The 24819-nt window shown below is 36.1% G+C and overlaps 6 protein-coding genes across 6 annotated transcripts; 5 read left to right on the top strand and 1 right to left on the bottom strand.

Moving 5' to 3' along the window:
• Positions 1–706: 706 nt before the first annotated feature.
• GCK72_010215 (uncharacterized protein) lies at positions 707–4338 on the top strand (the record flags this gene model as incomplete). The annotated part of the gene is made up of 6 exons (XM_053727747.1): positions 707–791; positions 1693–1792; positions 1837–1961; positions 2014–2115; positions 2423–2553; positions 3955–4338. 6 exons carry the CDS (start codon positions 707–709, stop codon positions 4336–4338), a joined length of 927 nt encoding a protein of 308 aa, XP_053587324.1.
• An 842-nt stretch (positions 4339–5180) lies between these two features.
• GCK72_010216 (uncharacterized protein) lies at positions 5181–6623 on the top strand (the record flags this gene model as incomplete). The annotated part of the gene is made up of 6 exons (XM_053727748.1): positions 5181–5224; positions 5273–5441; positions 5487–5679; positions 5724–6157; positions 6203–6444; positions 6491–6623. The coding sequence occupies 6 exons, from the start codon at positions 5181–5183 to the stop codon at positions 6621–6623; spliced, it is 1215 nt and encodes a 404-aa protein (XP_053587325.1).
• Positions 6624–8107: 1484 nt separating this feature from the next.
• Positions 8108–11185, bottom strand: GCK72_010217 (uncharacterized protein; the record flags this gene model as incomplete). The annotated part of the gene is made up of 4 exons (XM_003104048.2): positions 8108–8245; positions 8293–8641; positions 8684–11063; positions 11110–11185. 4 exons carry the CDS (start codon positions 11183–11185, stop codon positions 8108–8110), a joined length of 2943 nt encoding a protein of 980 aa, XP_003104096.2.
• A 956-nt stretch (positions 11186–12141) lies between these two features.
• Positions 12142–13954, top strand: GCK72_010218 (uncharacterized protein; the record flags this gene model as incomplete). Its single annotated transcript, XM_003104064.2, has 7 exons — positions 12142–12159; positions 12205–12474; positions 12517–12843; positions 12891–13034; positions 13226–13424; positions 13470–13653; positions 13705–13954. 7 exons carry the CDS (start codon positions 12142–12144, stop codon positions 13952–13954), a joined length of 1392 nt encoding a protein of 463 aa, XP_003104112.2.
• Positions 13955–14269: 315 nt separating this feature from the next.
• On the top strand, positions 14270–21357 carry GCK72_010219 (uncharacterized protein; the record flags this gene model as incomplete). The annotated part of the gene is made up of 22 exons (XM_053727749.1): positions 14270–14352; positions 16532–16685; positions 16733–16843; positions 17035–17162; positions 17262–17354; positions 17406–17584; positions 17634–17772; positions 17818–18035; positions 18089–18231; positions 18280–18522; positions 18572–18639; positions 18686–18872; positions 18922–19071; positions 19120–19272; positions 19320–19388; positions 19444–19673; positions 19719–19818; positions 19889–19999; positions 20052–20596; positions 20647–20797; positions 21088–21189; positions 21247–21357. 22 exons carry the CDS (start codon positions 14270–14272, stop codon positions 21355–21357), a joined length of 3468 nt encoding a protein of 1155 aa, XP_053587326.1.
• Positions 21358–23456: 2099 nt separating this feature from the next.
• Positions 23457–24583, top strand: GCK72_010220 (uncharacterized protein; the record flags this gene model as incomplete). The annotated part of the gene is made up of 3 exons (XM_053727750.1): positions 23457–23514; positions 23613–23713; positions 23903–24583. 3 exons carry the CDS (start codon positions 23457–23459, stop codon positions 24581–24583), a joined length of 840 nt encoding a protein of 279 aa, XP_053587327.1.
• Between the last annotated feature and the right edge of the window lie 236 nt (positions 24584–24819).

The following is a 24819-nucleotide window of genomic DNA, read 5'->3' on the forward strand; positions in this document are numbered from 1 at the left end:
GGGTGTCAAATCTGTCTGACATAGACGTTTGTAATCGATGACGTGGTAGTATACACATTTCAATAAGTTTTTTGATTGATTAAACGACTGCAAAAAACATTCGTCAACTTCTCCTTTTTTCCCATAAATCAAAATAAAAGTTCTTGAAGTTTTTGAACGGGAAAAGGAAAAAGAGCTCTGGGGATTTTTGATCTGTATCAGATTGCAGTTGATCTTGATTCAAACTGAATAGTGAACCATTTAAACTTGGAAAAACATGAGAACAATGAACATCTTGATTTTCAGCACAGTACCTTGAAATGATATATACGATTCCAATCTTTTCAACGGATATTTTTTTTGAGCACAAAATCAAAAAGGGTCAGTACTTCGGAGAATTCAAACTCATATTAATAGTTCCTCTCTAATTTTTCATTTTTGAATATTGTCGATCCAAAAGATATACATATGAAAGAAAACATAAGAACCAGAATCGTTCCAGTTCCAGATACTTCTGTCAAACGTCCCCTCATTGCGCATGTTTTTTTTAAATTATAATCATTTCTTTCTTTTATTATTATTATTCAATCGCATATCACATTACGCAACACTTTCTCCTCTCTTTTCATTTTTTATTCTCCTCCTCTTTCTTCTACTTTTCGACTAGTTTTGACCACCCCTGAAGAATCGAAGAGACTGTCATTTTCTGTCACATACAACTAAAAGTATGAAGATTTTCATATTTTTTGGCTTCTTTTCCTCATATTTTTTCCTTTCGAATGCCAAGGATTATGATATTGAAATTCTACCAGGTTAGTTATCACTTTTTAAAAGATACCAGATTTGAGTAAGTTTTCATTCAGAATTAGAGTAGATCAATTCGAAAGGTTCACTTCATCCGGCACATACGTTCTCAAACCTAAATAGACACGTGGTGATGTGAGAGTATAACGAAGAATCAGGAAATATACATTTTAATCTTGCATTTGAATCTTTTGAGCTGAAATGTTGAGGGAAGAAGAGGAAATAGAGATGTTTTTGGATAGATAATCTTTCTTTTTTCTCAGCTGACAATCTGATATCATGAATAGTTCAAAAATAGTAATTCGTGAGAAATGGAAAGTTTTGGAGAGGAAACGTGAATTTATTGCATATAAATTAGCAGCCATTTGCATAGATTCTGGAAAGTGTTCATCATTTCTTTCTCCGAGAAAAGTCAAAATGTCATCTAGTTTCTTGTTGCAAATTAAACTAGAATTGGAAGAGAAAAAGAAGAATATTAAAATGTTCGCATTTTTTTATGTGCATTTAATTATTAGAAAGATAGAGAAGAAGAAAGAGAAAAGAATGATGATGATGAATGTTTTTAACTCAAAAATAATGAGAAAATAGAGATATTCGGGGTTCCGACGAGTTTCGAATTACTCGGAATTCTTGAATTGGATGGAGGCACAAACGAGAGTTGACACAATAAGTACTACGAATAAAAACTCGATAAATAAGAACTATAACAAACCAGACGGTTAGAGACGCGTAATGACGCCCAATTGAAATTTTTTAAAAACAAAACGTCTCACATCTTCTCAGGCGATCAATTTAGATTTCATGGAAATCCCTTCAGTTCGAAGCAAGTTATGATGTGTAAAAAATAAAAGACAGACACATCTAAATCTCCAGATTTCAACTGTAGTAAATAGCAATTTCAATTTTCAGAAAAATGCGATTGTCTTGATTGGTATGGTAGATGTCGGGTAAATGGAGAGAAATGGGTTGATGACAGTTTATGGAAATACTCTTGTGATGGAAAAGAGAGGTTAGAAGACTCATATTTCACGAGATAACTTCCGTCTATTTCAGATCGGAAGCATCTTTCACTGGTTGTCATGAAGAAAAAGGAGATGTTCCGGTTGGACAAAACATAACTATTGATGATTTATGGCAAGTTTGCACACAGGATGAACAGAAGTTATACTTTGAAATTGGTGGGTTCTGGGGAGAAAAATATGAGAGACATGCGAAAACATATAATTTCAGAGCCATTCTGTGAATTCAATGGAACTAAAATACGTGTTGGACAAGAGTATCGAGATGGAAGTTTTCAGTGGTTATGTCTGTCCACTGGTAGATGGATTACAGGTATTTGCGAAATATTGTGAAACGAGGATTCCTGGAAATAACAACTTTTAAAATTATTGGAACACGAGAAAATCATTTTAGTTCATTCCTCCCCAAACGCGGACAAACTCTTTCGCTGTTCCTAACATTTTTCAAAAACAAAAACATTCGAATACATTCAAAAAATGAAGTACAAGGGTACGAGAAGACTGAAAAACACTTCCGGTACTCGGTGTTCAATGCTTCCGATATTTTATGGAGAGAAGGATTGAACTCTGAGTCTGAACCAACGATTCAATCAATTAACCAGCTGATAAAGTATTTTCAGGTTGTTACTACTTCAATGAAACTCACACAGATCTACTACTTCGTGTCGGAGAGAACGCATTCAATGGATTAATTGAACATGTTTGCTCGAAAAGACAAGAATATCCAGCAATTGTTCAATATTATACACAGGTATTAATTATATTAATCATGTTTCTTCTCTGTTTTTCGCAAGAACACGGGTTCTTTTGATCATCTCATTTCTGTTTTTTATGTCTTCTTTTCCTTTTTTTTTCATTTCATCTCGACTTCCTAAAAATCCAATTAAAGTGCTCCTCATGACACGGAAAACGTCAAAACAAAAAATGTGTTTTCTCTTCTTCAGGTCCGCAAAGATGTCGAAGTGAAACATCCCACAAATAAAGGAATTAATCGAAATTTTCCTGAACCGCTGCAAAAATTAATCGAAGAGGATAAAAATGTGAGAACTGGAACTAAAACCAAGATGAAAACTAGTTTATGAAATCTGTTTCAGGTCCGCTGGCTCCACAATTCTGCCGTGAATTTTGTGAAAAATGAAGAGAAACCCAGAAGTTATACAAGATTCTTACCAGCTTCTCGTAAACCACTTGGAAAATAATATTCTGGAATCTGAAACAACTCAATTTAGATCTCACTTTTAACCAGATTTTTAGTCTCTCAGTTCAAGCTGAAAACCTATTTATTTGATTGCTTCTGCTTCTTCTTTTTAGTTTTATTCGTATTTTATTGTTTTCTGAAAAATCGTTATCTTTCTTTAAATCTTTTTAATATTTTTTCTCTCCTGAAAACTATGTGGCAAGCATCTTTTGAACGAATAAAAAACGCGACTCCTGGGATTGAAAACTCTCTTTTTATTGTTGAAAAAGATTGAAAGATACAAGTTTTAAAGAAATCTCTTTTTAATTTATTTGAACGTTTCTTCTTTTTCTTTCTTCTCCAGTGAATCAGAGTTCAACTTTCCATTTTCTTTCGAATGACGTAACACATCGATGAAGAATCATGAAGAGAAAGCGGGGGAAAACTTTGATGATTATGGGGGGAAAACGGTTTATTGAATAGTTTATGCGTGTTTCTTATATGTGTGCATAGTAGAAAAACGAATGAAAAAGAAAGAAAAAGAATGCGAATTTACATTCAAAACGAGAGAACTGTGTGACGAAAAACGGGAAGAAAGGAGAGAAGAAGCTGACATTTCAATCAACTTTTGTTTCTTCTTTTTCATTTTATTTATTATTTTTTCAAGCGATGAAGAGGTCTGAAATATTGGTATTTTGTCTCGTGGTACGTTTTACTTTCGTTTTTGTTGAAAATACTAAGAAGTATTGAATGATAGGGATGGATCATAGAGATATGCAGATTCCTTGTAAATATGACTACTGGTATCGATTTCTTTAAGATCAGAAGCGGATAAATCATTCAAAAAATAAAAAAAGTGCGTTACAATTTGAAATTTTCAAACTTTCAATATAAATGGTTTCTGGCCGTTCTCCTATAGAAAATGTGTATTTTTCAGCTTGAACAACATCGTTATATTTATAATAACAATTTCAGACCATACTGTGTAGCCTCTCGTCCTCGGACTCTGACAATTCAACTGTTTCAACCCACAGAATTCTTGAAACAACGTCTTCTACTCCTCTTAAATGTAGTCGTGATTATCATTGTTCTAGTTGTGATGTATGTCTCTCTGGAATATGTACTCATCAAAGCAATCTCAACTGTTCCCGTGACTATCATTGTACCTCTCCTTGTGATGTTTGTCGTTCTGGAAAGTGTATTCCAGGGGATAAATCGAAGAAATGTGAAACAGTGAAAGATTGTGATGCAGGAGGATGGTGTCTCGATTCGAAATGTGTTGAGAATAAATGTGAAAAAGATTCTGATTGTGGAATGGAGAAGGCTGTTTGTAAACAAGGATTTTGTAAACTCGCTTGATTGTTCTCTAATAAATTTGTTGTGGTTCAGTCTTTATGAAGTATTAAAAGTAGACATTTGTTTCACGTGAATTGATATAAACTCTGGAAAGCCGTGATTGCGTGAGTGCCTAAAAATATGAAAAACAACGTTAACCACTCAGAATTTCTTCTTTAACACGGTCTCCTAGGATGATTTTCGGGGCAGATTACGTCATCAAACGTGGAATGTCACGAAAAAATGAAAAATTATAGAAAATTCACACGTGAGGGCTTTTTTTAACGGGGAATGAAGTGGTCATCCATTTTCTCGAGAACCAACACGTTTTTCTAAAATCAGCTCACTCAGTTTTGTTCGAAGCTGTGTTATGAACCCATCAGTAATTTTTTTGTGTTTTTCTGTTGGGTAACTTTTGAGTTATCCTTTGTTGAAAAATCAACTGAAAACACCCGACTTTTTCAATAACTTTGAAATATCTGACCTCATTTTGCATATCTCATTGTTTTTGAGTTGAAAACATTCAATTCGCGGAATTAATAGGTCTTAATTCACGACCTAGCTAAATCACCAAAGCCACACGGGCTCTTACAAATAACAATCGTCTCCACTAGACTACAACTTTACACGAAAAATTCATTAACCAATTCTATGTAACCTTCCAACGTCTCCTCCGGTCAACTCCAACTACCCTCAGTCTACCGAATGAACGTGACCTTGGCCTATGACGATCTGACCTTTCGATAACCATCTGCCCCACATCTTTCTGCATATAAGGAAATGGAATCAACGGGAAACTTCTCTTTTGCTTCAAGAAGCCGTCAAAGTTTCCCTGCGTTTGCACGATTGAAACCATTCATAAAGCGATGGATACGTTGTCTGTAACTGAATTCCTTAGAAGCTTTGTGAGGTATTTTTAGATAGTTTTCAATCCAATTATAATTCTATATCTTACCAGTAACTCCTGGTTGGAAGATGAGCTGGAAGGAACAAGTCGTCAGTTAGCTGGCACGGAGTCACAGGCATCTGGAGCATCTGGAACATCTGGAGCAACTCAAGCAGAAGATGAGGATAACAAGACAGATATTACACCGATAGAAGCGTTCAATGCAGTTAATGTTGAAGGAGTACGGTTTGATTTTGAAAGAATCGAAGAGAATTCTCTATTACAGGAAAGCCTTCTCGCTGATATGCACTCTGCTGCAATGGTATTCCCAAATACATTCGACAAGTGCCTTAATAATATGGAAATGAATCGAATCCCTCATCTCTATTGTTTTGATCACACTCGTGTTGAATTGACTCCAACGAAGACAACTGGCGACTATTATCACGCTTCTTTTGTTGATGGATACAACAAGAAATGTTTGTTTTCAATTGATACAATCAACTGATTTTCATCCTTTCAGCTGCTTATATCTTTGCTCAAGCCCCGTTTGATGACATCACAAATCAAACTTTTTGGGTTATGGTTGGTGAAACAAAGCCTTCAATGATTCTTGTGTTCGGAGATATCGACGAGAAACAGAAACAAAAAATGCCGTATGACATCTCGGAAAAAGCATTCGAAAAAGCATTTCTTCAAGAATTTGGTGCAAAGAAATTGGATGAAGCAGAGATGAAAGCAAAGATTAATAGTACTTTTTGGCCGGAGAAAGGAGCAAAAAAGGAGTTTGATTCATTGAAAATTGAAACAAAAGATGAACATTCGGAGACTCATATGAAGACATTCAACCTGTCCATTAATCAAAATAAACAAGAAAGTCAGACGGTTTTAATGCATTTTTATGAATGGGCGGACTCGAATGAATTACCAGAATATATGATGGATATGAGATCTTCTGTTTGTTGACATTACTTTTAACTGTTTTTAAAATACTTCTTTCAGATCAAAGTTCAATATATTCGAAGTTCTAAGAAATCTGGTTCAAACACAGGTCCAATCATGCTTGTCTGTGCAACTGGAGTTACTAAATGTGCAATTTATGCAACAATTGATATCATTGTGAGCAGAATGACTGAAGAGCATACAGTTGGATTCAAAGAGACAATGTCTGCTATTAAATCTCAAAGATTCGGATGTTTTCATACTCCAGCACCCTATTTGACTGCTCGTGAAATGCTTATGAAGTTTGTTTTCCCGAGTCGCTCTGAAAGTTTTAACTTTTTGTTTCAGATTTGCGGTTAGCACTGGTGTTGTTCATGATACAGCGATTGGAGATAAACCGAAGGCACAAAAGTCGAAACTCAATGTTGTGAAGGCATCGAAAAGTGGATTTATGAGAAAGAAGAAAACTGGCGGAAAGTGAAAAATGAAGAGAACTGGTTTTGAAAATATGGAAATGTATGAAGTGTGTAGTTTTTGTTTGTTCTTCCCACTAACTATTATCTTCCTTCCAGCTCGAGAGTCTTAAACCAAGGGCAATAGCTGATAAAGGAAGTACAGTAGCGAGCATAAGTGAGCACCCCTTCATACTTTTATGTGTAACTCTGCTCAATCGTGTCCGTTTTGCAAAAACTTTTTTTTGAAAGGTAGCCAAAGTATTCATCAATAGGGATATATGTTTTTTGAAAAATTTCCATCACTGATTTTTTCGATAATCGATAATTCCTGATCTTGATTTGAAAATCCGAAAAAAAACTTTTTATTTTTCTCTTGGACTTATTGAGTTTTTTGTTTCAAAATGTTGGAAATAGTCAAAATAAACAAAAAATTATGTTGAATCGGCTTCTTAAACTCTGACCATCGTGCCAGAGCTCCAGAAGTCAAAAGTAGTGGTCACGGGAAAATCTTCATAACTCATCAAAAAATGCTCAAAATTAGATGAAATATGCTCTAAAAGACGTGTCTTGAGTTTTTCTACAAACCATCATTAAAAAGTTTTAATTTTGGAAAAAATAATTTTTCTAATTTTTTTCACTCAAAAATGATTTTATTCTTATTTTCTCTCCATTTCCCGATATTTTCTGACTATAAAACGAGCACACTTTTCAAAAACTGGATACAAAGTGCTTTATCACACATAATAAAACACATATCTGTATTATTTGATCGTTTTATAGCCAGAAAATATCGGGAAATGGAGAGAAAATAAGAATAAAATCATTTTTGAGTGAAAAAAATTAGAAAAATTATTTTTTCCAAAATTAAAACTTTTTAATGATGGTTTGTAGAAAAACTCAAGACACGTCTTTTAGAGCATATTTCATCTAATTTTGAGCATTTTTTGATGAGTTATGAAGATTTTCCCGTGACCACTACTTTTGACTTCTGGAGCTCTGGCACGATGGTCAGAGTTTAAGAAGCCGATTCAATATAATTTTTTGTTTATTTTGACTATTTCCAACATTTTGAAACAAAAAACTCAATAAGTCCAAGAGAAAAATAAAAAGTTTTTTTTCGGATTTTCAAATCAAGATCAGGAATTATCGATTATCGAAAAAATCAGTGATGGAAATTTTTCAAAAAACATATATCCCTATTGATGAATACTTTGGCTACCTTTCAAAAAAAAGTTTTTGCAAAACGGACACGATTGAGCAGAGTTACACATAAAAGTATGAAGGGGTGCTCACTTATGCTCGCTACTGTATTTCCTTCTCATTATTTAGAGCAGACTCAAGCGATTTGCTAAGGTCAGAATAGCGTTCGAGTTCAACATCAACGTGAGATGTAAATTTAAAGAGAAACTGTTTTTTACACTTGTGTGGTTATTAGTATTCTTTTAGTTAAACCTTGATCAAGAACAAGAGATTTATAATTTTAAATATCAAAATCAACCATTAAAATAGTTCACATCGCTTCTTGGCTCGGTTTCATTTTATTCTCTTCTTTGGATTTCGATCCTTTTGAAACTGACTCTTTCGATCCTGTTGTCCCTTCTTTTGACTTCGTTTCAGCTGGTCCTTCTTCCACTGTTTTCGTTTTTGCCTGAAAGTTTAAAATCAATTTATAGACTATTTTCAGATATAACCCACCTCAGTTTCTTGTGTTGGTTCTACAGTAATCTCTGCTGGAGGGAATTCTTGTCCTCCTGCTTGTGCTGAAGTTCCATCAGAACTCGTTTCTTTCTTTGGTTGTTCAGTTTTTGAAGGAGCCGGAGGAAGAGTTGAAAGAGGTTGATATGTTGATGTAGGTGGGATATATAGAGATTCTTCAGCTGGAACTGCTGGAACTGGCGGTGGAAAGATCTCGATAAAATTATCTTTATTCGGAGAAGATGCTGATTTCCCTTTTCTGTTTTTGAAACAAAACCATCGACGGCAATAGCAAAGAATTCCGAATATGATTGCAGCTGCCAAAATGAGACAAATCGCAACTATCAATCTGAAATAAGTTATAAACTCTGGAAATATAGAATTCGCTCACCCAATCTGCCATTCGGGCATTGTTGATGCAGTGGTATTTCCAGTTTGTTTCATTGCAATATCCACTTGCGTCGACTGTGTTGTTGTAGTTTCAGTGAGGATAACTTCAGTTGTTGATGGCGGGGGTACTGTTGATGGAGGTGGAATTGCCCCGGAAAAAGATGAGAAAAACGCATCTAGTGATCTCAATCCCTCTATTCCAGATAGAATTTCAAAGGTAGAAAATTTTAAATTGAGAGACTTCAGAACATCCAACGCATCGACGAGAGCTGTGATGTTTTGTTGAGTAGTTAAACCAACATTTTTCAATGAATTCAATGCAGTAATCATCAACTCCACATCTTGTTTGAAATCTTCAATCTCGTTTGCTTCTTGAAAAATTGGAATGAAACTACTGAAGTTAGCAGCTTCTAGACTTCCAATCGACTCGTTCAACTTATCAATCTTTGAGAGAATAGTCTCTAAAGACGTTTTAAGATTTTCGAATTTCAACAGTTCATGATATTCCTCTATCTTCAATTTATCTTTTTCCTTTTCAGCAACCGTTTTGATGAAATCCGAATCTCCGAAAATAGCTCCCAGCTCAGTTCGTTTTTCAGACAACTTTCTAATATGTGTTAATCCTTCGACTGATTTTTGAATCTTCTTCATTATGATAAGACTATTGTTGAATATTGAACTTTTTAAGGCAATCACTTCCATCTCGGTCACATTCTTCATCTCCTCTCCATACGTTCTCAGATTCTTCAAACCATCCAACGAACTTACAAATGCATTCACAATTCCCGAGGCTTCTTGGCTTCTCGTAGTATTTTCAAGTCCTCTTTTTCTAATTTCATCGATTTCATTCAAAAGATCAACGACAACTTTTCCTTCATTTCCAATTTCCGTTTTCAGACATGAATAAAATCCCAAATATCCAGAATCTTCTAGTGAATTCAAGTATTCATTGATTGGCGTTGAATTCACTTTTTTAATCAATTCAGATATATTTTGCATTTTTTCTTTGAAATCGGGCAAATCTTCTTTCAGTGTCCGAATCAAACCGAGAGTCTCATTGATTTCTTTATTCAGTTTCAATGAATCGGCATGTTTCTTTCCCAATTTTTTGAAATTTCGCAATGTTTTCAAATCGGGTAAATTTTTCAAATAATCAAACATCGAACTCAGTTTCGAATACGCTTCCTTCAACTCGTTCTTCGCATTTCTAATTTCTTCAATCTTCTCCAGAGTTTGAACTGATGCATTTGGATGTAAATCACATTCCTCAAATGATTTCAGTTTTTCCAATTGAATATTTTTTAATTCGAAATTCTTGGCAAGTTTAATTTGAACATCATTGACAAAACTGAGGTCATCAAGAGATGTTTTCAAAGATAGAATCTTCCAGCGAGCATCGAATTCTGTCAAAATCTTCCCGAAATCCGCCAATGGAACAAGAGATTTCGATAAATGTTCAGATACCCAATCACTCTCCTTTTTATTGAATAAAAGTTTCAATTCATCGTTTTTCGCATCATCTGGTAAATCTTGGATATCGGAAGGATGTCTTGAAAACTTTGATGTAAACTTCTCAGCCCATTTTTGATCATCGATTCTCGAAGAAATAAATTCAAGAATTGGAATAATCAGGTTATGAGAAACATTGAAAAATTGTGAAGATTCGTGGAAATGTTCCACGTTTTCTTTGATCACATCCAATTGAATCTTTGTACCATTTTTAATTTTTAAATCATATCGATCTCTCAATTCTTTCTCGAATTTCAACTGATCCAAAAAAGAAATATTCACCTTTTCGAAATCAGATATCTTTCCGATTTCAGTTACAAAATTGTTGAATTCTGTCACATTTTTACTGAATTCTTCGATTTCTCCAATCATCGATTTGATTGCATCCAATTCAGCATTCAATTCTGAACTTGTTAAGTTCGAAATGTCGATATTTCTGGCATTTTCTATTCTTTCCTCTATTGCTGTCAAATTCGAAAACAAGTTTTCCACTACTCCCATATCAGTATTCAGTTTTTCCAATTGTTTCACTCCATCTTCATATTCTGATTCTCCGTCAAGTTTGCTCAAATCTTCAAAATTAATTTCAGTTGTGATGTTCTCAAAAAGATGAAATCTTTCTTCAACTGCTTTGATTTCACTTGAAATGCTCAAGCTCTGTGATAGATTTTGATACTTTGTTATGACATCAAGCAGCTTGACTCTGTCGATTTCCAAAAGTTTGTCTACTTTCTGTGCTCCCAAATGAAGAATTTCCGAAATTACGTCATCAGGCGAAATCGATTCATCAATAAGGCCAGCTTCAAGAATAATTCCATTCGTTAGACGTGATAATATTTCCATTTGATCGATAAATTTGGATAGATCATAATCTGAAATCAGATTGATGTTCAGGAATATTCACAAACAAGGATCTACCATTCTGAGCTTGAAAAGATAATCCAATCACGAAAAATGGGCAAATTAAGAAAAACAGGTTGTTGGCCAAATGCATACTGTTCTCGACTTCTCACTTTGACCTGGAAGTGACTAGTTGATGCTCAATTGTCTTTTTAAATTGAATGCCCTTTCTCTACTAAACTTACAGTTTTCCAATGAAAAGTGTTCTCGAAAAGGTTAATGATTTAAAATTCATATTTCTACTGGTGATCAATTCAATTGATAAAAGATAAAGAGATAAGATGATATCAATGAGAGGATAAGGAAGAGCACGGAGATTTGAAGATACGTGGAAAATTCAAGAATCAAGAAAACGTTTGATTTTCAGTTTTTAGAAGACGGAAAGGATGGGGAAAGTTATGTTTGAACACCTCTGACAAATCAGAGAGTGCGAAATGCGGGAGTTTTTCATTTACAAAATCAAACTTACTGTTTACTTTGAAGACTATTCAATTTATTCGCTTTCTGAAAGTTATCAACTAGACAAGTACAATGAACTTTTGAATTCAAAAAGTAGTAAATGTGAATTTGGAGCAGGGCAATCTGAAAGCGAGACCAGGACTTTGGGGCAATAATTCTTGTACAGACAGCACTTTGCCACGTCAGTTTTTTGAGAACTTTGACTACCTGGCATGAGTTTTCGTTTCAATACACCATTTGCCTTTTCTGTTTTCAGAGTCTTGAGACATGGTTCTACCCAATTCGATCTCTGTGTCAATCTTCCGTATTCTCTTTTTCCTTCATTCATTCCATTCTAATTCTTTGTGTCTCCAAGGTCAGTTATCCATCCCGTATTGTGTTCTTTCTCTTCTTTTTCTTTTTACCAACTAAACCAGTCATCATCTCATCCTAACAACCTATTTCCTAAACTACTAATTCCAAATGAAGTTATAACCACTTCTTCTTCTCTTTCTCTTAAATTATAATCAAATGCGATTCAAGTGGGCAATTCGCAGAATTTCGGTCATTTTTGTTTCTCTAATTCTGTTAGTTTTTCTTTTTCTAAATTACATGAACTATGATGATAAGGTCAGTTACAGCCACATGATTCACTGAAATCCTACACGTTTTCAGGACTCTCCAGACTATGAAGATCATTTTGATTCTGAAAAAGATGCGATTTTCGTGCAAAAATATCTGAAATTAATGGAAATGGCCAGAGCTCCAACACGTTCAGTTGTTGAGAAAAAATCAAAAGTTGAAGAGCATTATTGGTGTTTTCTGAAAAGACCAGAGCATATTCAAAAAGCTAGAAATTGGCTAAAAATGGCTGGAATTGAAGTATATTCTGCATATTTCGATGATAGAGACAATTCACTTTTCCCTGAGAATGCGGCAGTTCAGGTAACAGAACTTTGATAAAATTGAGTCAATCATGTATTTTAGATACTGGTAATGTCAAATCATTCGATCGAATCAAAAATCTCAATTTATTGTAACATTTTCACTCATACTTCCTACTCAACAGTCAAAGGTTATATACGAGAAATCTGGCAAACTGGATGGGATCCAAGAGATTCGTTCCAAGTTCCCAGCCTCATAACTTGTCCGATTTCTAGAAGAATTGAAAATAAAGATGAAATGAGTGTTTCTTTGACTAGAAGACCATGTTTAAGCACTGAAAATACAATAGAAGTTATTAAAAAACCAGTGTTTTCTGGAAATGAAACGAGGAAAGATGTTGCTGTTTGTGTAAAAGGACTGGATTATCAAGTGAGTTTGTTAGAATATTTCAGACTTCTTCAAGTATTCTCTTTCAGGAAGATATATCCGATCGACTACTAGAATGGATTGAAATGCAATATGTTTTCGGAGCAGATACTGTTACAATTTATCATTTCCATTTATCAGAGAAGACTCATAAAGTGTTGGAATATTACAAAGAAAAAAGAAAATTACAAGTCGTAAGTCATATCATTAAACATCTTTAAAGCCGTTTTAAAGTAGGTTGCGATTTTTTGTGTGAACTGATTCCAAATCAAGGAACCTCAAGAAGCTCAGGGAACCCTAAACTTCCTTGATTTGTTTGAGTCCGCTTTAACAAATCGAGAATATCCTAACTTTTCGCTGCAGTTTCAATAAATACTGAGTTTAGATTCCACTATCATTACCATCTGGAAATCCAAATAATCCACTGGAACGAAGTGCTTTTCTAAAAGCAAATCGTCCACAAAAGAGACGACATGAACTTCTTCCATACAATGACTGCTTTTATAGTCATATTCATACTCATCGTTATGTTCTTATACTTGATATTGATGAAATTATTGTTCCAATTGAACACGATAATTACGGTTAGTCTAATCACATTTTTGAGCTTTTAATATTCCAAATTTCAGGGGACTTGCTTCGAAACTTTGAACTCAAAACATCTGGTATTCGATTGAGTTCAATTTCCAGCCGGAATGTATTCAAGTTTCCATCCAATTTTACACTTTTCCCACATTATAACTACATGATCTCAAACAAAAAACGGTCGAAAAAGACGAGTCCAAAAGGAGAATACGGGAAAAGTTTTAGTAGGTTCGTTTATTGTTTTCTCTTGATTCAAAGGGAATCACGACTTATTTTCAGCACATCGACGGTCGCCACTGTTTTCAATCATTTCGCACTTCATAAATTGTCTCCAGCAGTTGCAAAATCTCAATATTTCTCTTCTTCTGAAGCTCTGAAACTGCATTATAAATCTGAATGTCCTTGGGAATCTCGAAATGAATGTCATCAATTACAATACGATGTTATAGATGATCAAAGTTTGGATCGTTTCGAGGACAAGCTGAGACGTCGACTCAATGAAATTGTCATGGAAATCGGAATAAAGTGATCCCTGAATACTCTAACTTTCATTCTAATTCACTTTGAAATTTCTATCCAACAATAAAGTTGTCAAACTGCGAAACCGATTAAAGTTACACTCTTTGAAAGAGCAATCGATTCCTGCATAATCCTCAGAAATCAATGAGATGAACGGAAGGAAAAGAGACAACTGTCGTTCGCGCAAATTGGTGTCATATCAAGTTGAGGAGAGCTCTTCCTTCTATTACACTTTATTTCATTCTGAAGAAGAACGGAAAATAAGTGAACATTTGCATTATTATGCTGAACTAGACGGTTGATAATCATGTTCTTTACTTCTTCAATGCGTCATGCATCACCAACAACTACTGTATTGGCTGATGGATATACGGATGATGCATTGGGTAGCAAATATGATAATTTTCGGTGAGTTTTAGTTTATTTTAATAGTTTTTGTAGCCTGAAATGTACGAAGAATTTTCAAAGAGTTCCATTTTTCTGCTAGTTTTTTTTTTTGAAGATTCATCCCTATAATCTTTAAAATTCCGTCCGTTACTGCCGATGAACTAGTAGTGCTGCAACATTTGAAGCGTCCAATTTTTCTAAAAGTGAAACTTCGCAGATTTTGCCTGATGAGAATTAAAGTTTAGAGAAATAGTTTCGACTTTTTATATTCTTGATAACTGCTTCTTCTAGAGCTCATACATTGTGATAATATCATTTCGTTTTGCTCACAATTCGAAAAATAACACGTTCTAATCAGATTTTACCCAATCAGCACATGAAAGTATTGAAAGTAGTTTTAGAAAGTATAGTTCAGTCTTTTTGTGGCAGCTTTATAAAAGGATTTATACTTGAATAAAAACTTTTGATATGCTCCAAACCCACGAATCTCTCGTTTTTTGAGATAATCTAACCCGAAGTGCTGAGGTCTCTTTCAAGTGAAAGCTAATAAGGTAATTGTTAAAAGTACACGAGCTCTCTCTCCAAAAAAAAACGTCTCAAAAACTAAAACAAGTGCTCATTTATCCTCTCATCGTCATCGTTTTTTGTGTTTTTCTCACTTTGAAAAGGGCGGCGGCATTGGATACTGAAAAAGACAGCTGACAATACGAAGAAATACTGATTCATTTCTTTCTCTCATTTTTTTAGTTTCCTCTTCTCATTTCTCTTCTACCTTTCCACCACTTAACTAAAACAACACGTTAGTTGTATTGGTCCCTTTCTTCTATCCTTCTGGTGGGTCTTTATCTTCTTCCAACAGACTCGTTGATTCTTTTACGAAACTAGTTTAAGACTCGACACTACCTCACATTTATCACTTTTATGCGATTGCTCATTGATGGACAATCGAGGTGATGATAAGGTTAGAGCTGCGGAGCACATGCCGATGAGCTCCGATAGCTCAAGTTTCTTTGGCTTTTTGTGTGTGAACGGATCTCATTGAAATGACACTTTTTTGAAAATCACACGTTTTGAAAGGGTGTCTGAAGAATAAGAAGAAGATGAAATATGACATCTGCTCCGTTTATTTCGAACGAATTTTCAAAATAATTCTTCTTTTCCAAAACGTTTCAAACTTTTGGTTCCTGTTTTTTTTGCGTATTTTGAGAATATATTTATCTCGGTATTATCCCGAATAGGAACCGCTCTGATCAGAACTGGTAAGGATTAGAACTGACTAAGAAATTAAGAATAGTTATTTTAAAGCCAATAGACCTTCATAGGTCTGATTCGTAACAGTTCTTATTCGGGTAGTTCTCACAAGGGGTTGCACTTTTACTTTTTTCAAAGTCGTTATGAATTAATATTTGGATAGTTTACATATTTCTCAACTAGTTAATTTCGCTTTTGATCAGGAAGAGTTCCCCGAAATCAAATGTAGATGTCTTTTTAAGGTAGATCTTCCGTTCAATTCAGATAGTCTGGTCCAAATAACTCGCGAAGTTTCAGAATAGTTCAATGGAAACCGGAAGCGAAGATTTTGATTGATAGACAGAGAGAGAGAGAAAGTTCAGGTCTTCGAACATCAAAGAGATCTATCTTTAGCTTAGTTACGTCAAACATCCTTCTATTTTTATAGTTTATTACTTTTCTCTCATTGAGCCACATTACGAAAGATCTAGAAGAAGTGATAGTGTGATTGAGTAGTAACTGAGAACAATTGGTTGAAAGATTTCTGATTCTCTATCTATTTGTTACTGGTCCTCAGATAAAAAACCACAAATTCTCACTTCTTTTTTCTCGTTTTCCTATCTTCTCTTGGATTAAGTCATGTCCATCAAATCAATCGTCTTGTCATGATTTCCACAACAAACACGTTTCGAGCATATCCAAGTGTCAATCTTTTGATTCAAGATGAAAGAATCTTTTGACCTACTCCACTGAGACATCTCAGCAGCAGAAACTCTTTCACATGATTCTCTTCAATTTGTTTGTACTTGAAGGAATCTCTCGTTTTTCTCAGAGAAATCAGATAAACACATTCCGTTTTTTTATTGCTCCAACTCAAAAACTATGTTGCTCCTGACTCGAAGAATCTCTTCCCGCGAAGCACACACCCACCTCATTCAAACGTCATTTCTTTTTCATCTGTTCCGTTCAGAGCTTCTCGTCCGTATTCACGTGAATCATTACTGTCAAATACATCTCTTGGATCGAAAGTTCGGTTCTCTCAATTCAGTTTTCAATCAAGAGATGATGGAACAACTATAGACGACGACGAAGAATATCGAAGAGAACAGAAAAATACATTACAGGTTTGTGAAATGAAAGTAAATGTTGAGATCTCGAATTTCCGTTTCAGGCAAAAGTTGTAAGAATGTTCGCCGGCCAATTTTCAAGAACTGGATCTTTGGAGATTGACGGAGAAAGTGAAGTACAGCTATCACCTCCACCAACTTCTTTTTTAGGAAGAGTAAGTCAATAGACAGCTTGGAGGTTATCTTGTAAAACTTTTCAGGATCTAGCTTTGTATTTTTCACAAAAAAGTTAGTTGTATAAAAATTCGGATAAAAATTTCTGAAAAATCCAAGCAATCAAAAAAACGAAGCAGTCTTTACACCAACTATTGCACAGTTTTCATTGCTCAAAGAATACATTTTTCAGTGCAAATACTATTACGACAAGTACAAACTACATCGTGTTTCTGCCAGTGTCCTCCTTATTCTCTATTCATTTCTCGGTGCTTGGCTCTTTTATTATTTCGAGCATGATTACGAAAAAGAAGTGAAACAGTAAGTTGAACAATGATTTCGTAATGTTTTTCTAACAGTTGACATTTTAAATAATTGCTTTCTTCTTCACTCAATTGATCAACAATCTCTGATTTGCAGCAAAGAGAGAATCGATCTTCGAATTCTTCGAAATGACACTTTTCAACGGTTGACAACGATGGTGTTCCGTCAGGGAGCGAATGCTAATTTTGAGTATGTTACAGAGAAAAATAGGCATGATAATACGAAAGGAGGTAATTTCAGAGAATTGTTCATTGATTACGAGAAAAAATTGCACAAAGTTCGACTTCCGGAATGTTTAGATTGGGATTACTGGGGTGCATTGTTTTATGTTGGAACGTTATTTACTACAATCGGATACGGTAATATTGCTCCAAGAACTGCAATCGGAAGAGCTGCATCAGTTATTTATGCGATTGTTGGTCAGTTTTCAGTCGAGTTTAGACATCAAAGTAAATTAGTAGTTTTCAGGAATCCCACTTGTTCTCGCAATTCTATCAAAATGTGGAAAGTGGATGACAACTTCTTTATCAGTTTCGTGGCAACAACATCGTCTCAGAATTCAAGAAAAAGCTAAGAAAACAACGAATCGATTGAGAGGAAGAAAAATGTAAACACCTTAACTTATTACAGCCTTTTATCTATTTTCTTATAGATCAAAACTTGAAATTCTGGAAACTGGAAATCCGATGGCACTAGAAGGGTTAGAAGAGTTGGAACTGGAGTCAAGAACTATTCCAATTTGGTTGGCACTACTCATTTGTGTTGTTTATGTTTGTGGATGCTCATCTTTATTCTTACTCTGGGAAACTAGATGGACATTCTTCACATCTCTCTACTTCTTCTGTATATCGTTGTCTACCATTGGCCTTGGTGAGTTAAAAGAAATCTACTATTGCTTTCACTAATTTATTTTTATTTTCCAGGAGACATTGTACCCGATAAGCCGCATATGTTCATCGTAATGTTTGTTCTTGTTATTGTTGGATTGAGTATTGTTTCCATGTTTATATCAGTTGTTCAAATTAAGATGGAGGAATGGCTTTACCATTTGATCAAGAAAATCCAGGTTTGAATTGCAACTTTTTATTTCTTAATGTTCATTCCGTATTTTCAGAGAGAATATACTCAAGCAATCGAGAATGGAGAACTTCCAGATAGAAACGAACTTTACAAGAGGATAATGGAGAAAGAGTCTCCATGGTTGCAACTTGTTGGGCCAAGTATCATGTCTGGACAACAAAATAATAAATTGGAAGATACTGTAGAGAAGTTTGAGAGACTTTTGAAAGAGAGTAAAGAGATTCAAACGGAACTTCCGAGTAGAGGAATGTCAACTCAAGTCGAAAAATATGAACAGGTTATTAATCATTTCATTAGCCCCTTCTAATGTTGTTTGATTTTCTCAGAGTATGGCTTGTGATCCAATGAGCAATCATCTTAAACCGGATGAGCATCGAGAGACTCAATGGTCGAGGTGAGTCAGATCAAGTTACATTCTGTTGAGATCCTCTCAATTTCAGACAACTTATCGATGAGACTGGACATCCGGACAGTGAAAAAATAGAAGAAGTTAAACTACAAAGAGATGATGCAACGTCTATATCAAGAAGATCAAATGATTTTAGAGATTCTATATCCGATGCAACAAGTCTTCCGATGGATTCAATGAGTTCGCCAGAAGCGAAAAAAAGGAATAAGAAACTGGCGGTGTGTAAAATTTGAAAAAAAACCCAACAGTGAGGTTTCATTTTTCCAGGAATGTGTCGTTTGTCAATGTGATATTCCTTCAACTCAAAATCAACAATCTGTTCATCTTGCTCCTGGCACTCGTATTGATGGAACAGCTCAAACCGATTTGGCTCAGTTCCAAATCGATGAAATTGCGATGAAACTTGCAAACCTCCAGGTTTCTCTTTCAATCCGTAGACACCGGTTCTTATTTCAAAAGTTTCAGACTCAACGTGTCCGTCCACCAATTGTAGAAATGGCAACTTCTGCATTCATGGAAGAATCTCCAGTCAATTCGGAAGCTCTCGATTTGCCACGTGGACTGTCACAAGCAGAAATTAATGTTATCTGTGAGGCTATGAGTAATTCATTGTACATAGTATGTTTCTTTTTTGAAACTAACAAATTCAAGAAAGCTGATTTCAGAATAGTCAGGACACTTTGAAGCAAATAGCTGATGTAGCAGTTGGAAGGGATTACGAAACTACATTTTCCGTAAATCTATATATATATATTTTTTTATTTTATTTCTATTTTTCAAAAATTACAGGATAAATCCCAAGTTACGAGTTTATCTCTTCCATCAGCTGCCAAGAAACCATCCACAACCTCCGCGAGTACTTCAACATCTCCTCAATATCTAATCTCAACATCTACGTCTCCAGTTGTCTCTCTTTGTGAAGACTTAAAGAAAGATGAAAAACTGAAACAAATGAGATCAATGTCTACTTCACCGTTCCCTTCGAATAGTATGCATGAAGAAGAGACGCAGACATCGTTGTAAGTAAAAATGTTTTCAGAAAAAGTAGATTTATTTAGTTTCAGAAAGCAAGAATTGGTTCATATGGCCACAGATCCGTGTACTTCTCAATTAGTACATAGATCCACAGTGACATCACCTATTGGAAAATACGATGCTGAAACTGTAAGCAAATGATTTTATCTGAATTCTCAACTATACAACTGTTATGTACCACTTTACTATTTTTTTCCAGGAAACGTCACAAAGTGTTCAAATCCAAATGATGGACAGAATGATTTCTCCCGTCTCGACACCCAACCGAGATCAAAACACTTCGCCGATTGAGCAGTCTGCTGCTGACTTAGTAATCTGATACTCTCTCTCTCCCTTTTGTCTAACTTTCTTTTATCTTTCAGGATGATCGAAGTATGCAAACATCGATAAGTGAATGGTTTGGAAAACTTCTGAAAAGAAAAGACGAGGCACAACAGACATCGATAAGTGAAGACGTTGGGAAATCGAAAGAAAAAGAGAAAAAGAAAAAGAAAACGTCGAAAGAAGAGAACAGTCAAGCATCTTCATTTGGCTCAGAAGTCTTAACATCTTCCAACACGTCATCAACTTCAGAATCTTTGAAGGATTCTGAAAAGAGTAAAAAGAAGAAAAAGACGTTTATTGCTCCGAATATGTCAGCAAGTGTTTCAATGAGTACTCAATATTCACCCCCTCCGGGATGTGATCGATTATCAGAACCATACAGTAATAGAGCAAGAAGTTCATCAACGAGTGGAATGGGTACAAGTATATTTGAAGAGGAAACAAGACAAGAAGTCATTGTACAAACTGATGATTCATATCTGAAAATTGCAAGAAGATTGGATGAATACAGAAATAATAAAACACAATTCCTGCCAGTTTGTGCTGCTGCTCCGCTGTCGTCGAAAGAAGTTGAACCATTCAAGTCAGAGTTTTTATCCTGAGAAGCGTTGTCTCAACAGTTTTTTTTTTTAGAAGTGACCGCCCATCAGAGCGAAGTCATTACTATTGGGGTGGACGCCGTGCAAGTTTGGGTCGTGGAAGAAAGAAGTCTCGTCAAGATATGAGACACGGAGAGTCACAAACTGGACAATCAATGGATGCAGATCTTTTGAAAGAGGTTTTGGTTAGTTGTACTTTCTCTAATATCTCTTATTTTTATTCCCATTTTTTGAATTTTATTTTGCACATCTAATAATCACATTTAGAATGAAGAGGAGACTCCACCAAAAGGTAAGTTAGTAGAACGAAATATCCACATTGATTAACTTTTGATTAACTTTTTAATCAATAATCAATCAACAAGTAACCTTCTAAACCCTTTTCATTCTTCATACTCATTTTCATAGACTATTCTAATAGTTTTGTGTTTCGTTATCTCTTCTCAAAAACATGAACCTCATCTGGAAATTTCAGAGCTCCGAAAAAAGTCGGTCAATTTCGCCGAAACGACCATGTAACAAACGTGGAATTCTCGCCAGACATCCTTCTTTGCCGACTGGAATTTCTCGAGGAAAGGTTTGTATTTTGTCTGGTTATTCAGATTTTTAATCGACTGACATTTCCATTATTCAGGTCTCCGACTACGTGATTCAACACGAGAAAGGCATTCACAATCCGGCAACAAACCGGCAAAGTCCGATTAAAATAATTCGTCAATATTCGTTAGATCAAGATGTCATTTAGTAATTGCATTCTTCTTCTGAAACTGGTCATTTTTCATACGGTTTTCTTTTTTCCGAATTCCTTTCCACACTACTTCTACATTTGTTTCTTCTCCCCTTTGCTCATTTTTTTTGTTTCCGGGATAACCTTTCTCTCTTCAGAATATTTAAATTGTTCCATCTCTTTCGATTCTTTAGTTACGATCTTCTTTTGTGTTATGAAAATGTCTCTATTGTTATGTAATTGAATGAGAATCGGAAGGAGCAAAAAGAGAGACAAGGAGGGTAAAGCAAAGACAAACACCTGTTTTGTGAGCTCCACGTAGGTCAAATAAGGGCGGAAGTTTGAAATATTTGCCCTTTGTAATACATTCAAGAATAGCAATGAATCATTAACAGAGCTACCGAATATGCAGTAGTGGAAGCAGGAGTCTAATCAGTTCTCAAGGTTTTCAATGAGTTCGATCATTTCTCTATTTAATTTTCAGGATAGGAAAAAACATAGAAGTGAGTTTCTGAAACTGCTCTATACATACATTTTGAACGAAAGTCCTAAGCGATCAAAATGCACAATCCCTAGACGGAAAACACTTTAGCTTCGTCCGTCACATGGAAAAAAAAGTTGCAAGAAGACGAAGGAGCAAAAAAAGAAAACTGGAATCATTTGCCGCTCATTCTCCCCTTTTTCACTTTCTCTCTTCGAGAGAAGACCGTATAATAGACGTTAATGTGCATGTTTGCACACTGGCGCAATATATCCTCTTAATGGTGCACCGGTAAAAGACATTAAAAAGAAATATGAAGAAATAGTTGGAGAACCGAGAGGAAAAGAATTAAAGTTTCTTTGTTTACGCCCGCAGGACGTGAGATTTTCGGCACCTTTTCCACACGCACCTCTTCAGTTCTTTTTCTTCTTTTCTCTCGTTTTTTCGTTCCGCGCGGAATCGGTTAAGAGTATGCGGAGAGGGAAGAAAAATGTGTGTGTTGATGATAAGGGAACAAAGATTGACTGCTCTTTTACTGCAAAATTCTATTTTTAACATGTAAATGAAAAAAAACTAGTACTGTCAAAAGACAGCATGGAAAATCGGAAGTTCGAAATGAATGACATTGGTGACGAGCTGTGTTCGAAGGCTTACTTAGAGAAAAGCAAATGAAAGAAAGAAGTCATGCAGAGTTGTGATATATGAAGCTAACAAGAAACAACGAGAAAGGTTCTCAATTTACACAACTGTTTCGAAATTGGTTTCGAATGGTTAGGATACAGTTTTGAAAATAAAAATATCTGTAGCACGATATAAACGCGGAGAACTGAAATCCTCAACTAATAAAATTCAATTTTGCGAATCATTATAGGTAATATTTCAGCTTAGAACCAAGTTAAAGACAGATGGATCTTGGCGACAAGGTAGAGTTTAGCTGAGAGCTTGGCTGTTGCTCACGCATTCAACCTCTTCACACAGAAAAATGTTTAAATAACAGAAGTCACATTTTTATTTCATTATATTAATAAAAACACGACACGCTTAGACAAGTCTCATTTGCCCATTTTCCTATATAACGAGGAAGGATAACATGACCTTAATAGTCCCGATCCAGCCTGCACTGGAGTTTTGAAAACTTAGAAGAATCCGAAATTCAAGAAGATTCGGCTGAAAGAATATCATTAAACTGGTTTGATCTGAAGACAGAGAAGTGTTGAGATTGATAAACTGAAAATGAGAGTGCATCTAAATCAGTTCGAAAAATTATCCAGTCCACTCCACCAGACGGTTAAAAACCCCTTCAACTATGTGCTGTTCCCTCTTTTGCTAAAATGGCAACATTCCTTCTGGTCGAAAGTCAAGACCCCTTTTCAATATTCTCTCGAATAAATGAACAGTCTCTCACTGTGTTTCTCACCCGGTCCAGCTCCGCTTTTGCACATTTTTTTTCCGCATTGCAATGTGTTTACAATTGGCTCGTCCCCTCAGCCGCACCGCGTCGCACCTCTTTTTCCGTGCCGGCAACTTTTTTGCCATTGCGATTCACAGCCTCCGCCTCCGTCTTTTCGGTGGTATTTAAGATCGGAGCAGGGTGCCATTCAACCACTTCCATTGAAGACTTAGAACGAAGAAGCCAATGTTCAGACTTACCATCTGCGCCACACTCCTCGCCCTCACCGCCGCTCAGGTGCCAGGTACTGTTTCTTTTATTTTTCAGCATTCTCATAGTTTAGTTTTCTCTCTTACTATATTTCATCTCATATCCATATTGTTATATATATATTTATTTCAGTAGCTCCTCTGTACTCTGCGTGCAGTGCTGCTGTTCCATGTGCCGCACCGGCTGTCTGCCAGGCTTCCGTCTGCATTCCAACTGTAGCTGCTGCCCCACCAGTGAGTTTTCTCTTTGAATATTCAACAAATCATTCATCCACTGATTCCAAGATGTAATTTCCAGTGATTCTCCTTTTACCAAATTCAAATTGAGAACTACAGCCTTAAAACGGTTAATGGACATGAATCTGACTAATCTGTTTGAATGTTGCTCATCCATTTTCTAATCCAATATCTCTAACTATTCAGATTCGTGGCTATTTCCAGGTTGCCCCAGCTCCACTTCCAGCTTACGCTCCAGCATATGCTCCAGCTCCAATTGCTGCTCCACTCCCAGCCTACGCTCCAGCTCCAGTCCTTGCTCCAGCCCCAGTTCTCGCTCCAGCCCCAGCTCCAGTCTTCGCTGCTCCATTCGCTGCTCCACCAGCCCCAGTGATCGCTGCCCAGCCACCACTCGGATGTGCTGCCCCATGCGTCGGAGCTGCTCAATGTGTCTCCGGAGCCTGTGCCTGTGCTAATCCAGCTGTCGTCTACTCTCCAGTCATCGGATGTCAACCAGCTATCCCAGTCGCCCCAGCTCCAGTTGTTGCTGGACGTCTCATCCCACAAGCTCTCCCAGGATCCCCATGTGAGCCAGGAGTCGAATGCACAGGAGGATCTGTCTGCTCCGTCGGAGTTTGCCTCTGCCCACCAGAGCTTATCCAAGAAGGAACTGTCTGTGTTGCCCGTACCATCTACGGAGTTGTCCCACCACCAGTCATCCCAGTCGCCCCAGTCGTCCCAGTTGCACTCGGAGCCCCATGTGCTGCCCCAGTCGCTATTGCTGCTGCCCCAGCTTGTGTTCCAGGAGCTGTTTGCTCTGCTGGAATCTGCCAATGCGCAGGAGCTTACGAGCCACTCCAGGGAGCTTGCGTTCGCAGACGTCTCTAAGAAGTTAATAATAACGAATTGTATCCAGTAATCCCCCAACCCAACGGGCTCTAAAAATATCACAAAGATACTTAAGTATAGTATCCTGGATACCTTGATTCCATCCTATTTCCTCTCTCTCTCTCTCTTTCCACCTGTCCGACAGTATTTTGTTTTATTTGTGTCTGTACATCTTGACCTAACTGATATAATCATATTTATCGTCATCATTTTGAATAAATTCGTGTTTTGTTCAA

This window comes from Caenorhabditis remanei, chromosome III (assembly GCF_010183535.1).
Source record: "Caenorhabditis remanei strain PX506 chromosome III, whole genome shotgun sequence".
NCBI lineage: Eukaryota > Metazoa > Nematoda > Chromadorea > Rhabditida > Rhabditidae > Caenorhabditis > Caenorhabditis remanei.